This window comes from Balaenoptera musculus, chromosome 3, assembly GCF_009873245.2.
Source record: "Balaenoptera musculus isolate JJ_BM4_2016_0621 chromosome 3, mBalMus1.pri.v3, whole genome shotgun sequence".
In the NCBI taxonomy this organism is placed as follows: Eukaryota; Metazoa; Chordata; class Mammalia; order Artiodactyla; family Balaenopteridae; genus Balaenoptera; species Balaenoptera musculus.
In genome coordinates this window covers 134,248,273-134,263,571 of record NC_045787.1, presented here as the reverse complement: position 1 = coordinate 134,263,571, position 15,299 = coordinate 134,248,273, and the positions used below count along the sequence as shown (strand labels likewise).

Sequence of the window (15,299 nt, the reverse complement as noted above, 5' to 3'; positions counted from 1 at the left end):
ATTTTGTATTTTTCAATAATTTTAAAATCTCCCCTCTCCTCCACGAAAAGAAAAGAAAGAAGGAAGGAAGGACGGAAGGGAGGAAGGAAAGGAGGAAGGAAGAAAAAAACGAAAGAAGAAAGCGAAAGAAACGAGGTAGAGGGCTTCCCTGGTGGCGCAGTGGTTAAGAATCCGCCTGCCAATGCAGGGGACACGGGTTCGAGCCCTGGTCTGGGAAGATCCCACATGCCGCGGAGCAACTAAGCCCGTGCACCACAACTACTGAGCCTGCGCTCTAGAGCCCATGAGCCACAACTACTGAGCCTGCGTGCCACAACTACTGAAGCCTGCGTGCCTAGAGCCTGTGCTTCGCAACAAGAGAAACCACCGCAATGAGAAGCCTGCGCACCGCAACAAAGAGTAGCCCCCGCTCACCACAACTAGAGACAGCCTGCGCGCAGCAACGAAGACCCAATGCAGCCAAAACTAAATAAAATAAATAAATTAAAAAATAAATAAATAAATAAAAAAAAAAAAAGAAAAGAAGTAGAAAAAGCATGGGCTTTTGAATCAGAAAGTTATTCTCTGATCCACTTACCCACTAGCTTAGTGATCTTAGGGAAGTAAGCCTCAGTTTTCTCACCTGCAAAAATGGATTATCATCACCTTGCTTCTGGGTGTGTTATGAGGACAAAATGAGAGAAGTAGAGAAGCTGTTTAGCATCATGCCTGGCTCCTAGGTACTCTGTGTTGAATTCCATGTCTTCCCCCCATTAAACAGAGCTACACGGAGACTGACAGGTATGTATCTGTCTTAGCAATATCGCCCAGGGAACACAGAAGATGGCCCTCTGATTGCCTGGAGTGGGTGAGGCTAGCTAGCCCTTCTTTGCCTGTGCACTAAACTTACTCAGCCAGATGAATGGGGAAAACAAAAATCTGAGCTGAAACCTTAGGCATGAATGAATTTCCTTTCACTAGAGCTCTAATGTTTTTAGTATTTCCTTTTAGGTAATATTTTGTTGTGATAAAAACTCAAACAATTCAGAAGGGCGCCCATTGCTAAGCCTTCCTAATAGACATCCTAATGCCTATTTCTTTGTCCATATTACATCTCTCAGATTGCATAACATTCTGCTTCCTGATTTTAGATGTGGAAAACACATGTAAGTGTTTATGAAGTAGTCAGAACTCCTCATGGGGGAATAAATGTGAAAAAGGAGTGTTATTTTTCCCCAGTCACTTCCTTCAGTTATATTTGGTTGACATCTTTCCTGATATTTAACAACATCTCAAAAGAAGGCTTCAATTCCATATGCAGTTTAATGCTCCTCTCCTGCTTCCCTTTTCCTAGCTTAAACAAGCCTGGGGGTAGAGGGAGTTTGGGGTGCTCTCTCTCTGATTCTTTGACTTCCTGATCGAATAAGCCAAAAGATCAGCCAGTCCCCTGCACGAATAGCCATGTAGCTGGGGAACAAGATGCCAGATGCCCGCTATATCTCTGAGTGAATCTTCGGGACTGCACCCTTCACGCTTGGATTTGGTCTGGGGGTAAGAGAGCTCTACCTACCATGCACTCCTAAGGCAACAACAGCTACCTCCGAAGACCAACTCCCATCTCCTGATTACTTAGACAGTGGTGAGGGGATGTTCCTTGGGGGTATCCCAGGTTACTTAGACTCTTTCTTATGAGCCCTTCAGAGGGAATGTCTACTCCACTCTCAGTTATTTGCTACCTGACTCTTCCTTTCCAGAACAACAGGGAAGGTTCCATTCCATCTACTGATACACACACTTGCCTGGGTCATGGGGGCCCACTCTTAGTGGCAAAGAGAATGGGATTTCTAGACAGTGGTTTCCAAGGTGCTTTTGAATTTCATTTACCAGTAAAATGGAACAAGGGGAGGGGATGAGGGAGGAAGTTGACATAGCTTAACCTCCTTAAGGTAAGGCATAGCTTTTATTGTCATTGTTTTCTAAAAACTGGGACTATACTGTACATACCATTCTGAGACTTGTTCTTCTCACTTAAAAATATCTGGAATTCCTTCTAAGCTGGCACATGTGAATCACCTCAACCTTGGTTCAGCTGCAAAGAGCTCTGCATGAAGAGTTCTGAATCTCCCACTTGCTGAGTGGGGTACACCCAGAGCCATGCAGCCTCTTCTCTACTGACAACTCCACCGAGAGTGATCTTGACCCATCTGAGTCCTTTGCTTTTAGGGCACGGCGGGGGTGCGGGGGGACATTATGCGCACTTAATAGGGTATTTTTTTAAAGTGCCACTTTGCAGGGAGATGGTCCTTTGTTTAGATCTGCTCTAGAAACAGGTTGGTATGAAAGGGACTCCATTTTCTTAAGTAAGGCTGTTCCATTGTGGGGAGTTGGTAAGTGAAGTTTTCTTCCCTTTTGTTTGTGCGTGAGGCTAAAACGTCAGTAAACTTCCATTATGTTGAATTTGAAGAATGTTTCATTTACTTTGTTGTTATGGGAATATGTTGAAATGACTTCACCAAAAAAAAAACACAAAAAAATCCAAAAAACAATATTCAAAATCTGTAGGTTCTGGAAATAAAATAGAAAATACACCTAAGTTTCTCTGGTTAATGATGATGATGATGATTATGGATTTTTAAATGACATAATTGTATTTACTAATTTTTTTAACACTTACCATATGCCAGACACTGTACAAACTCTGAATTCCTTATCTAATTTAAGCCTATGAGACGGGCACTATTATTGTTCACATTTTACAAATAAGGAAACTAAGGCTTAGAGAAATGCACTAACTTGTCTAAGATCACGCAGAAGTAGCAGATCTTCATTCAAATCCAGGTTTTGATTCCAGAGCTCATACCCTTAACCACTGATTGATACTGGCTTCTGTTATATTCTTCTTGATGTTATTAGATATTTCAATCAAACAGGAAAGTGAAATACACCCAGGCACACACCGCTCAAATAAACAGATATTAACATTTTTCCTTGTTCAGTTCATACATATATTTTTTAAAGAAATAAACATTTTCGGTGCGACTGAGATCCCGTTTACCCCTCTCCTATTCCATTCTTGTCTTTTTGTCCATTCTTCAGGTAACACTCATCCTGAAATTGGTATGTCTTCTTCCAGTCTAAGGTTTTGTACCTTTACCAGATGTGTTCACCTTCATAATTCTGTTTAAACAATAGTTTGTGCAACAGCCGTGTATGGTAGCTGTTATTCTCCTCATTTGACAGGTGAAAACACTGAGGCTTAAGTGACATGACCAAAGATCACACTGACGGGAGAGGGCAGATAGAGGACTGGATTTCTAGGATGTGGATTCTTTTTTGATGTTCTGGGATGCTTTTAATCTCTCCTCCTTTTTCCCCTCCCCACGCAACTCCTGGGTGATTAGAGAATTTAGGTACATTTCATTTTGATATTTGGAATGTGGGAAAGGAGGACAGTTGGAGTTTATCATTTTCCATACGAATGGTAAAAAAAATTCCCTTTCCTCATATCCCCCAGGATGTACTTTGTGAGTTTTCTATTTATAAAGTTTTCATGGATAGGGTTAGACAAAAAAAGCCCTTTCTGTTACTTAACTGAAAGGGCATTGAGCCAGGGGACAAGTCCTGGGGTGTGGTAAATGCTGTGTTACCCTGAGCCTGGTTTTGATCGTGGCATCTCTTGTCATGGACTTTGCTATGTGTGCCAACTATTGTTATCTGCCCAGTCAGGTCTTGGAGTACAGCCAGATATAACTGACTGGTGACCGATTAGGGAGTGGACATCAGGGGTCATAGAAGTCAGTGATTCAGCAGGGTTGGGGATACCAGAAAAAGTCCTAAGGACATCTCGGATGCAGTGGATGCTTTATCATCATCCAGCAAGTGGAGATGGTGGTAAGCCTGTCTCATCGAGGATCACTGGGGGTTTATTTCTGAAAGCACCTAGCCCAATGTCATGTACACAGTAGGTGCACAGTCAGTGTTTGTTGAACGTAAATCTGGGAGCCAGAATGTTTATGCTGGCGGTAAGCGTCAGTCGATTTCTTGCTCAGGAGTGAGTTGAAGTTTTGCGAATCAGGATACCGACAAGGGGTGGCAAGTCACTGATTCTCAAGGGTGAGAGAGGGCAATGTCACTGGAAGTCAAGGGTCCCTGATGGAGCCCCTGTCGTGGAGAGCCAGATGTGGGCAGACTAGTGGTCCCTTGGTTTGTTTTCTCCTTACTATCCTGGTGGATTTTGGTGGCCTTGGCCAATAAGGTGGATTCAGGTCACTGCAACCAAGAAAACCCTTAACTGTATCTGTGCTTTAAGAGAACGTTATCTGTATTTGTGCTCATCGCATGGGGGACAATGTCGTGGAACAGCTTTGAGGGCTGGCTTTGAAGCCACACAGACTTGCCCTTGAACCCTGGCATGTGATTTGGCCCAGTACCTCAACTGACTTGAATCTCAATTTCTTCATCTACAGGATGGGAATATTACTTAGCTCACAGTATAGATATGAGCACTAAATGAAAGAATACATGTACAACACTTAGCATACAGCTTTGTGTGCATTAAGCGATCAATTAATGGTAGCTAGTAATGTTACAGAGATGCTCTTATATCTTGTTGGTTGAATGGGAAAGAACTGCAAATAAAGGAGGTTGTTCTAATGCAGTATATAGAGTGTCACCTCCAGAGTCAGATGCTTTGATTTAGGTCTTAACTGCATTACTCACTAGCTGTGTGACCATGAGCAAGTTGCTTAATCTCTCTGTGCCTCTCTATTTTCATTTGCAGAATTGAGGCAATAATAGTACTTACTTTATAGAATCATTGTGAAGATTAATTTATAATTTGAAAAAAACAAAACAAAAAACTTTACCAGAGTTCCTGGCACACAGCAAGCACTATTGTTAATGTAATATAAGCATCATTGTTCACAGGTAATTATTACCGATAGTTATAGGGAAAATTATTAGAGGAGTGTGAAAATGGAATGTGATTCTTCATGAAGTAGAAAGTTTTCCACCACTGGAAGTACTTAGTGGGGTTGTAGTTTTGGGGATTCAGATGTTGGGAGGATGGAAATATTAGGCAAATACGATGCTCCTTCTTCCATTAGACAGGAAGCACAGTATGATGGCTGTTTACGTTCAGATCCTGGCATTGTCACTTACTAGCTGTGTAACTGTGGTCAAGTTACTCAACTTCTCTGTGCCTCAGGTGGGCCACTCTTCTGTAAAATGGGATAATTGAATTTCCCATCTCATGTGGTTGTTATGAAGATTAAAAGGCTTCATATATGAAGAGTGCTTAGAACGGTTTTTTATTCCAAACCTGAGATTCTTTCTCTCCAGCCTCCATTCCTTCCTTTCTCTCTCCTTCCTTTTCTCCTTCTCTCCTTCCTCTACCTTTCTGTCTTTCAAAATAGGAACCACTTTGGGCCCCTGTTGCTTTAGAACTTTCTTTATGACCTGACCCTCAAGCTGGCTCATGACTGGGAGGGGTGACTTTGCATTTTAAGTTGTTTGTTTTGGAGCTTGCACGTATGTCTGTTGAGAACATATTTCGACAACAATCTGTCAGCCCAGTAATGAGGGTTTGCTAATGAGGCTCCCGACAGACGCTTTTTATTTACAAAGATGACAAATGCCACTACTTGGCTGTGCTTGAATCATTTCAAAGGCCAGTAGGCTCATTATAGTCATCAATACTTGCTATGCTGAGGCTCATTTTGTCCGAGGACTGTGTATAATTTGGATTTCTGTTAATTGAGTCATTTTTGATATTCCTGCAAAAGGGAAGAATCTCTTAAAATTCCTGTCCTTTTACCCATCCCTGAACTTGTCTGTTTTGTAATGGCTAACTTCTGCAAATCACATTTTAGACACAATTTGCTGCTGTTAGAACTGCGGCCATTATTTTAGGATGTTTGCCAAACTCCCTCTGACATTCTCAGCCTTTCTGTGTCCCTAAGGCGGAGGTTGAAAACATGCATATGAACACAGGAAGGACCCAGGCAGTTAATGGAAGTAACTGGGGGGCTGGGTAGAGACTGGTGAGTTGGAGGCACCTGCCGTGTCTGATGGGCCCAGCTGCTTCTCACCACTAGCCAACTGCAACCATGTGGGAGTACTGGCCACCATCTCTGGGCCTCCTGTTTTTTTTCAAAAGAAGGATGAAATTTGCATTTTTATGGGAAATCCCTGTATTTGTGGATGCTTTTTGGAGATGCTGGCAACTAATTCAAGAGACTGTTGAATCCTAGGGCTTTGATCTGTACCTAAGGTCTAAAGCACTTCGCAGTAGTTTCTTTGCCAGTGAAAAACAAACAGCAACAACAAAACCCAGCAAGGAGCTTGTACGAATAGATGAAAAACCTGTTTCTTTGTTTTCTCTTTGCAGACTGGTATCGGGGATACCTTGTAAAGCACAAAATGTTGCAGGTGAGGTCAATTTGTTTTTATTTGGGACAATATTGGATGTCTGTACATGACCTTGCCAGCCCCCTGGGCACTCATCTCCCACTGTTGCTCCTCTGCAGACTGATTCCATTCCTCCCTCCCTGTGTCCTGTGATTTCCCCGCTGTGCCTCAGTGCCTTCCCCTTTCACTCATTCTTTAAGGTCAACCTCCAGAGCTCTCTTCTCCCTGAAACTTTTTCTAATATGCCAGTCACATATGATTTTTCGAGTCCCGTGGAATCGTGCATTTTTTATTTGAAATTATCTCCTACTGCCTTTCTTTAGTGTTGCTTGGGGCATTCATCATTTCCTCACCTATGTGTGCAACATGACTCAGAAGGGACAGGTCCAGGCTCCGCCCTCAGGGAGTTCCCCTGCCCCAGCCCCACAGCACACCGCCATCTTCATGGGAGCAAGTGCCTGCTTTGCTCATCTCCCTACATCTCACGGTGTCTAGCCCAGTGACCGGATGTCCCCAGTGTACATGCTGGCTGAATTTATGAAGGAATTTCCAAGTAATTGATCAACTTCTCTTAACGGAGCTAAGCTTATAGAGCAAGGAAATAATAGATGCTTCTTCCTTCTTCCATCATGAACAATAAAATAAATCCAGAGAGAAAGAGATCTCAAATCAAAGCAACCCATATGCAACCAGGGACACTGTTGCCTCAGGATCTGACCTTTCCTGACTGTGAAGGGTGGCTGCTGTCCCAGGCAGGAGAGGGGAGAGGCAGAGCGCTCTTCTCCCTTAGAGTGAGTCTTTCAGGCACTCCAGCCTTGCCCATCTGATAGGGTGAGTGTCCGCCATGGGGCTGGAGCATCCTTTGGGATCTAGGGCTACTGTGGGATCCTGAACAACTGTTGAAGAACTGGAGAGGAACCAGACCTAAAAGAGTAGATTTGGCACCTACCACTTGTTCTCTTGCACTGGGATTATTCCTGTAAAGTTTGAGGGTTTTACCAGCTAGCAGCTTTTGGAAAAATCATGAAGACCTGGGGTCAGTTTTTTTCTGTAGGGACAAGTCATGCTATCTCACCTTGTCTTGTCTTATCCCCAACAGGGCATTTTTCCTAAATCCTTTATCCACATCAAAGAAGTGACAGTGGAGAAAAAAAGGTATTTGCCATCCTTCCCCGCACTTGACCCTCCAGTGGCTCATGGATGTCACTGTCCTGTCGACTTTGAAAACCTGACTTGGCAGATGTGAAGGATGCTCAGCCGATCCGTCTTCTTTGTGCTGTGTTTATTTATCTCCTTTCCCTCACTGGATGGGAGATCTAATGCAAACTGATTCGTGTTCAGATCTGATTCTGAGGGAGTATTAGTAAATTTGGAGAATCAAACTTTTCCCTGGCAGCTGCCTTTGAACTGAATTAAGGTAGATTACTCCTGAATAATGAGCTTGGAGGGCCCACCCAATGAAGGAGGACATTAAAAAGGAAGTCCCTTGCATCTGCATAATGTAATTGGTGTAGATATTAGAGGCGGTTTAGTCTCCTGCCAGGAAGGCCCCTCTCACCAGCTGCAGCTTAATGCAAATTTGCCAACATTTTATCTTGTTAGCACCTGGGTCTCAATTTCACACCATTTTCTCTCCCACCTTAAATAGAAATATCGAGAACATTATTCCTGCAGAAATTCCTCTGGCACAAGAAGTGACAACGACACTTTGGGAATGGGGCAGCATCTGGAAACAGCTCTACGTGGTGAGACTCAAAACCCTGCTCCCTGGGATGGAAGCTTCTTGCAGTTTTTGGCTTGGTTCACATATGGAATTTAGCCTTGACATAGTATAGCAAACAGTATGAGGCTATCAAGGCCCAGAGAGGTTAGGTGACTTTCTCAAAGCCATACAGCGAGCTAGTGACAGAGCCATAGTTAATGGGCATCTGGTGTGATCCTTCTGTTTTTTTTAAACTACTGAAAAAGTCATCAAACTTGAGTATGCTTAAGAATCACCTTGAGAGCTATTAAAAATACAGCTTCCTTCAATGGGGCTCTGCATTTTAATAAACTTAGAGATTTTGATTTGGTGGTCTGCCGATAACACGTTGAGAAATACTGTTCTCATATATTAATTAACTAATGACTTTTGTCCTCAGATCTATGAAGGAGCTTTGACCCTGGAAAAACAAAGAGCATGTTTTATACGAGTTTTCCCTGTATTGAAGTAAATCTAATTTAAAATCCTCCTTTGATGTGTCTAAAACTCCTAATGAAAGTGAGCAGCTAAGAAAACCATTAAACTGAGAGTGAAAAGGTCAACAAAGGCTTACTGCATATTTGTTACAGCATCGTGTACACCTGCTGGTGCACACGTTCTGTTTGTAGAGTCACATTTTATGGTCATAAGTGTTGACTCCCATGTGGATATTTCATAATATATGGTAATGGGCATATTCAGTTACCATTCTGTAAGTTTCCCAAAGGTTGTTAGCACTGTTAAGGGGGCAAACAGCAGACTTGAGGCTAAAGTGATTTATTATTTATTTCTACCACCCCTTTTACACATCACATACACAGGCACCGTGGAAGCTTGGCATTTTCCTTAAGAAATCTTTAAATTGCAAGTCCATCATGCTCTTTACCCTAGTAAAGTGATCCTAAAACCTCCAGTTTCATGATTCTTACCATATCTGCATACCACCCATGAAGTATTTACTTAAAACCTAAGTTGTCTCCCTTTTTAGTAAACTTAAATGACTTACATAAGGAACTTTACAACATGCTGTGTCATTCCAACAATTCTCCAACTCTCCAACACCAACTAGATGCCCTATAATTCAATTCGATTCAGTTCTAACACTGACTCCCCAGAGTTTAAGGGCTCAGTTCTACACGACTGCCCTCTCTTCAGATGCCAGTTGCAAGTCCCAGGTCCCAGGCTGCCCACACTTCTGTCCAACTTGGTACAAATTCGGGGACTCCCACAACACCCCTCCAACCTCACCTCAGGTTCCGTGTGTCCTTAGAACAACTCACAAAACTCAGGAAAGTACTCAGGAAAGTACTACTCTTACAGTTTTATTATAAAGGATACAAGTCAGGAACAGCCAATGGAAGAGAGACACAGAGGAAGGTACTGGGGTAGCGATGGGCACAGAGTTTCCATGCCTTCCCCAGGGAAGGCATGCCACCCTCCCAGCACATCAATATGTTTACCTTCTGGGAAGCTACTTGAACCTCGTTGTTCAAGAGTTTTTATCCGCATTTCATTACATAGGCATGATTGAATGATTGAATCAAGTTCCAACCCTTCTAACCTCCCTGGAGGTTGGGGGTTGGAGCTGAAAGTTCCAACCCTCTAACCACATGGTTGGTTCCTCTGACAGCCAGCCCCCATCCTTGAAGCTCTCTAGGACTCATCTCATTAGCACAGACTCAGGTCTGGTCAAAAGGGGCTCGCTGTGAATAAGAAAAGACACATCTATCACTTAGGAAATTCCAAACGTTTTAGGAGCTCTGTGCCAGAAACTGGGGACAAAGACCCAATAGGTATATATACTTTTATCACTTCACACGTGCTTCCCAAATGCACAGCCAAAAGCACTTGGCACAATTAGAACATTATTCAAATAAATACATGAAAACAAAATAATGTCATCAAGTAGTACCTGTCAAAACCTCGGAGCCAAAGAATTTCTCTCTCTTTTTGTTAAAAAAAGAAATTAACAAATGTGAGAGAGGGGTTAAAGACATATGGCCATGAAACTGCAACTTTCTCTTGCCCTTAAACAGAAGGATGGGAAGAGACTAGAGGAGAATCACCATATGGGTCCCTAATATGTGTCTTTGTACCACCAAAACCCATCTCATGTCCCTTGGGTTGTACGCATGTTACACTTGGGGGAACACTGCCCTAGAAACAGGCCTTTTGCACCAGAGCAGTGGCCCTGGTTCTCAGCCCTTGAAGGGCCTGGCCTCTGAGACCTGCATTGCAGCAGATGTTCATGGCATTCCTACTCAACATGTAACTTTTTGGATAAGAGTCAGAAATAACCCCTCTTTTTTTAAACCAGGAAGTGATTGGGATTATTACTTTTGCTTTTGAGAAACCCCTGTGGCCCTGGGGGAGGAAACGTGTCAATGACTCAGACCACCACCCAGTCCCTTCACAGCTGGGTAGGGGCCAGGAGAGGCACTCGAGCCATGGCCCCTGAACATGCATGCTTGGCTTTGGCCCGGTTTGCCAGATGGAGGCCCAGGACCTTGGGTGCAGGTGGCTGCGAGTGTTTCCCGTTCTTGCTCCTAGGCCAGCAGAAAGGAGCGCTTCCTCCAGGTGCAGTCCATGATGTACGACCTGATGGACTGGCGGTCACAGCTCCTCTCAGGAACTTTGCCCAAGGACGAGCTGAAGGAGCTGAAGCAGAAAGTCACGTCCAGAATTGACTACGGCAACAAGTAACCTCTCTCTCCTCCAGAAAGATGTGTTCTTTCCCCACCCACCCCACTTCTTCCCTTTCTCCCTGTGAGAAGCTAGGTTTCATTTTTAGATGCGAGTTTGCCACTTTCTTTCTGGGAGAAGGCTGTTAGCAACGACCGTGCTTGTGTGCCTTTGCTATCACCCTCGTGGGACCCAGGGACATGCAGGCGGAGAGAGGCTTGCTTATGCAGTGGTTATTAGCGGGCTAGAGATTTAGGACACTCATTTAACCTCCTTCCAAGGGGCTGGGGAGCACAGTCATGCTGGTTCACTTTCGGCTTAGTTGTCATTTTATTCTGCATTTACAAAGCTCTCTCTTAAATCCCAATGTGAGACTTAATGTCGCTTCCCCATCCTACATTAATCTAAGCTACATGCCATCAGCTATCTCATACGCACAGTTACAAAAGCATTTCCTCAAAGGGAAAGAAGCAGAAATTGGTTAGTTTGAATGCTGTGAAGTTAAGGAGAGTGTGAAACAATTTTTTGAGGCAGGACAATGCACTAATAATAATAGTAATGATAATAACATTATAACTAACACTAACGCCTAATCCAAGCTTATTATGCACCAGTCTTTAGCTTTGTGTTTCACATTCATTGTCTTATTTAATTCTTTTTTTTTTTTAATTTTTAAATTTTATTTATTTTTTGGCTGTGTTGGGTCTTTGTTGCTGTGCGTGGCTTTCTCTAGTTGTGGTTTGTTGCGGTGTGCCGGCTTCTCATTGCGGTGGCTTCTCCTGTTGTGGAGCACAGGCTCCAGGCGCGCGGGTCTCAGTAGCTGTGACTCGTGGGCTCTTGAGCGCCGGCTCAGTAGTTGTGGTGCACGGGCTTAGTTGCTCCGCGGCATGTGGGATCTTCCTGGACCAGCGCTCGAACCCGTGTCCCCTGCATTGGCAGGTGGATTCTTAACCACTGCACCAGCAGGGAAGCCCCTCTTATTTAGTTCTTATAACAACTGTATGAGGCATGCAGTTTTAGTATCCTCATTTTTTCAGATGAAGAAGCTGAGGCTTTTAAAGAGGTTAACTAACAGGTCCAAAGTCACATAGCTAATAAATGGCAGAACCAGAATTTAGACCAGGCAATCTGGCTGTAGAGCCCCTGGGCCTCACCATTATACTAGTTGGATAACGTTTGAGAACTGTAAAGGCCCTCCCCCCTCCTGATTATGTGAATGCTCTCCAAACATCCTACTTATTTGTTTATTCATCCCAACAACAAACATGTATTGAGCACTTATGATTGGCCTGATTTCCTGCTAGGTGTTTTGAGGCCACAGAAATAAAAGTTCCTGTACACTAAGAGACCACAGTCTAGTTAAGAGTGAGCTACAAGTAAACTGTTGCTATGTATTGTGGTAACTTTGATGGCTTAGGAGGCAAGAGCATTCTTAATTCAATTTGGAGAAGGAAGTCAAGGAAGGCTTCCTGGAGGAGGTGACCAGAGCTAAATTTTGAAAGATAAAGAAGTGTTAAGTAGGTTTTTTAAAAAAGGGAGGCTGGGAGTGCATGAGAAAACATAGCATGTTCAGAAGACTGCAAAGTGGGTCAGAAGCCTGGAACATAGGGCCTGAGGGGGAAGTGGAAAGAGCCTATTCAGTGGCAATAAAAAAAGAAATTTTCCTAGCCGCCAGGCTTCCTTGCCTTTGTCACACGCACTAGGAAGATGATCCAAAGAGGAAAGCCAATGGGTCCAACTTATGGCTGCTTCCCATCCCAGGAGCACGGTCCCTCTGCTGGTTCCCCTGCTGGCAGCTGGCAGGCAAGTCCAAATCTGCTTATCATGCTCATCATCCCAAAGTGACAGGAAGGGTTTGCTCTGCAGCTGTTGCCGCCATTGGTACACTGATATCTTTAGCTGAGCATGGTCACAGCTGGGACATGGGAATTGAGGGTGTTTTGCTGCTTTGCAGTAATGGCATCTGTGACCTTCAGATGTTTCCTCATGGGGGCTTCTGACAATAAGGACCAAGGGTGGAAAAAATGGTCACCACTCTTAGGAAGCCTTCCCTGATTTTCCCCCACCACCCCTGGCTGGGTTAGGCACTCTTGCAGACCCTTAGCACCCTGACCAGTAATTACCTCCTTACTGGCCTGTCTCCCATGCTGTGTTGGGAGCTCCTCTAAGGCAGATTCATTTCTATGTACTGGGCATAGGATCTGCATGCAGTAGGTGAATGGTGGTGGAAGGAGAAAGAGGGTCCTCCCTAAATCAGCCTCCCTCTACAGCATCGCCTGGGTCAGCACTGTGCTTTCAGTTTCAGTCAGTTGCCTTTGGGGAAGTGAGAGACATCCTCGGAGACCGAGGCCCTGAGCTAAGGGGCCCCTTGTTTCTTGCCTCGCTTCCCTGACGACTTCAGCTGGAAGTGAGAGAGATTTGGGCACCTTAAATTAATATAGGCCTGGTGTCTCGGGGGCTCAGAGCTCTGATATGGGATAGGCAGCTTCCTGAAAACTAGAAGGCCAGATTTCAGGTCAGAGTGTCAGGAACAGCATGAGGACCATCAACCTCAGGCTGTGAGAGTCAGGGAAGCAGGACTCTGAGTCTTGGAGGACTGGTCAGAATCAGCCTATTTCTTCCCGCAGAAATTCCATTCCTTCCTTCAGCCATCAAACTTTTGTCGAGCACCCGAGAGGCCCTCAGGACACAGACATTTACAAAATACAGCCTCTCTATGCAACAACAACAACAAAAGTCAAGCAAAGAGAACTAATAATAGCTTTCTGAGTGCTTACTGTCTGCCAGGTACAGTTTTAGGCACTTTCCATGCGTTAACTCGGTTCAGTCTCGCGACAACTCTGTGAGGCAGATACTATTATCATCCCTATTTCTTAGATGAGGAAATGGAGGCTCACAGGCTGATTAGGTCATTTTGCCCAAGATGCACTGGAATTTGAACCAGGTAGCTTGGCTCCAGAGTTCAAGCACTTAACCACTGCGTTCTACTGCCTCCTGAGGACTATGAGGATTAGTAAGAGAAAGAGAAGTAAACAGACAGTTGAGTAAGAAGTCATGCATTTCATGAGAGGAGGAAGCATGCACAAGAGGGTGGGAGGAGACAGGGCAGGGGGTGACACCTGCCCTGCATCACACAAGACTGGCAGGAATTATTAGGTGAAGAACTTTAGAGAAAGAGAGAGAAGCTGAGAGGAGCTGAGAGATGAGCATGAATATGGAGAGGAAGGTAGACAGGGGCTGGAATCTCGAGGGCCTGAGTGCCAGGTGGAGAAGTTCGGATTTGTCCAGAGGGCGATGGGGAGCCACAGAAAAAGCCATTTCTGTTTTCTTCACCTTAAATTTTTTTATTTTTTTGAAAAAGGCATACAGTGAGGACTTTCTCCCCTGCCCTCGTCTTGGGTTCATTTTATCACTTTCTTAAACAGAGAGAGCAGTGGGGCTACCTCCTAAGGAGAAACTGTCAGAATGCTCAGTTCTCCAAAATGAATGGTTTGCTGTCCTATTGGGAAGAAGCCTCTCCTGATCGTGGGTCATGGGAATCCCATCAATCCTGCCCCTTGTCTACTAAAGCTTCCAAGTTTCAAATGAAACTGGTAATGGACAAGCTCTTTGGTATCCAAGGAGTGAGGAATCCTCAAACGATTCCTTCAAATCCCAAGACAGCTGGACCTGGGAGAATGTTTTATTCATACATTTTAGAACGGAATCCACTTTGATAAATTTCGAAGAGAAAGGAGCTAGAGAGATCTCAGCATTAAATTACGTATTGGCTATGCTCTGTCTTTTCTCGGGTCGTGAGAGCCTCTGCTCAGCATTAGTTGAATACATTTATTCCCCCTTAGCGTCGCCCATCCAGCAGCATGGCTGTGCAACATTATGAGTCATATCTAGTTGGAAGTTAATTTCCTAATGAATGTGGACAAATGGGTGAACTTTGGCTCCCTTCTGTTTGCATTTGGATGACATGAGAGATGTGCCTCTCAATCCAATTGTCAAATAAGAGATGAAAACGTAGTCTCCTCCATCTGTCCTTGCTGCCCTGACCCTGTCTGGTGCTTGGTGGTAGTGGTGCCTAAGCAGGACCACCGTTGTTCCTCTCAGAGTCTCCATCAGCCCACCGCCCCCTCCCCTCTTTGTATGGACAACTGAGGTCCTCCATGTCAACATCAGGTGCAAAAGCAGCTTCGGGTTAGGACCTGTGCAAACATAACCCCCGTCCGCCAACCCAATGCTGCCTCTAAGAGCCTCCTATCTTGAAAGTATACCATAAAGGTCAAGAGTGCAGACCAGGATGCCATATTACTTTTTACTAGCTTTGTGACCTGGAGTAAATTGTCCTCAGTCTTTTCTTCATCTGTAAAATGCAGGTATTAATATTACTTCCCTCACAGCGTTGTTAGAAGAGTTAAATGCCTTTATATGTGTGAAGAATTTAAGGTACAGCTTATCGCAAGTGCTGTGTGAGTATTTTGCTGTTGCTAGTATTGAT

At 44.2% G+C, this 15,299-nt stretch overlaps 1 protein-coding gene across 1 annotated transcript in view; it reads left to right on the top strand.

The window, feature by feature from the left end:
- The window catches only part of DOCK2 (dedicator of cytokinesis 2), a 418,212-nt gene that overhangs the window by 24,616 nt on the left and 378,297 nt on the right, over positions 1 to 15,299 (top strand). The window contains exons 3-6 of the mRNA XM_036849002.1: positions 6,368 to 6,408; positions 7,487 to 7,542; positions 8,036 to 8,132; positions 10,679 to 10,827. Coding sequence (XP_036704897.1) covers positions 6,368 to 6,408; positions 7,487 to 7,542; positions 8,036 to 8,132; positions 10,679 to 10,827 — 343 coding nt within the window. The remainder of the gene's footprint in view (positions 1 to 6,367; positions 6,409 to 7,486; positions 7,543 to 8,035; positions 8,133 to 10,678; positions 10,828 to 15,299) is intronic.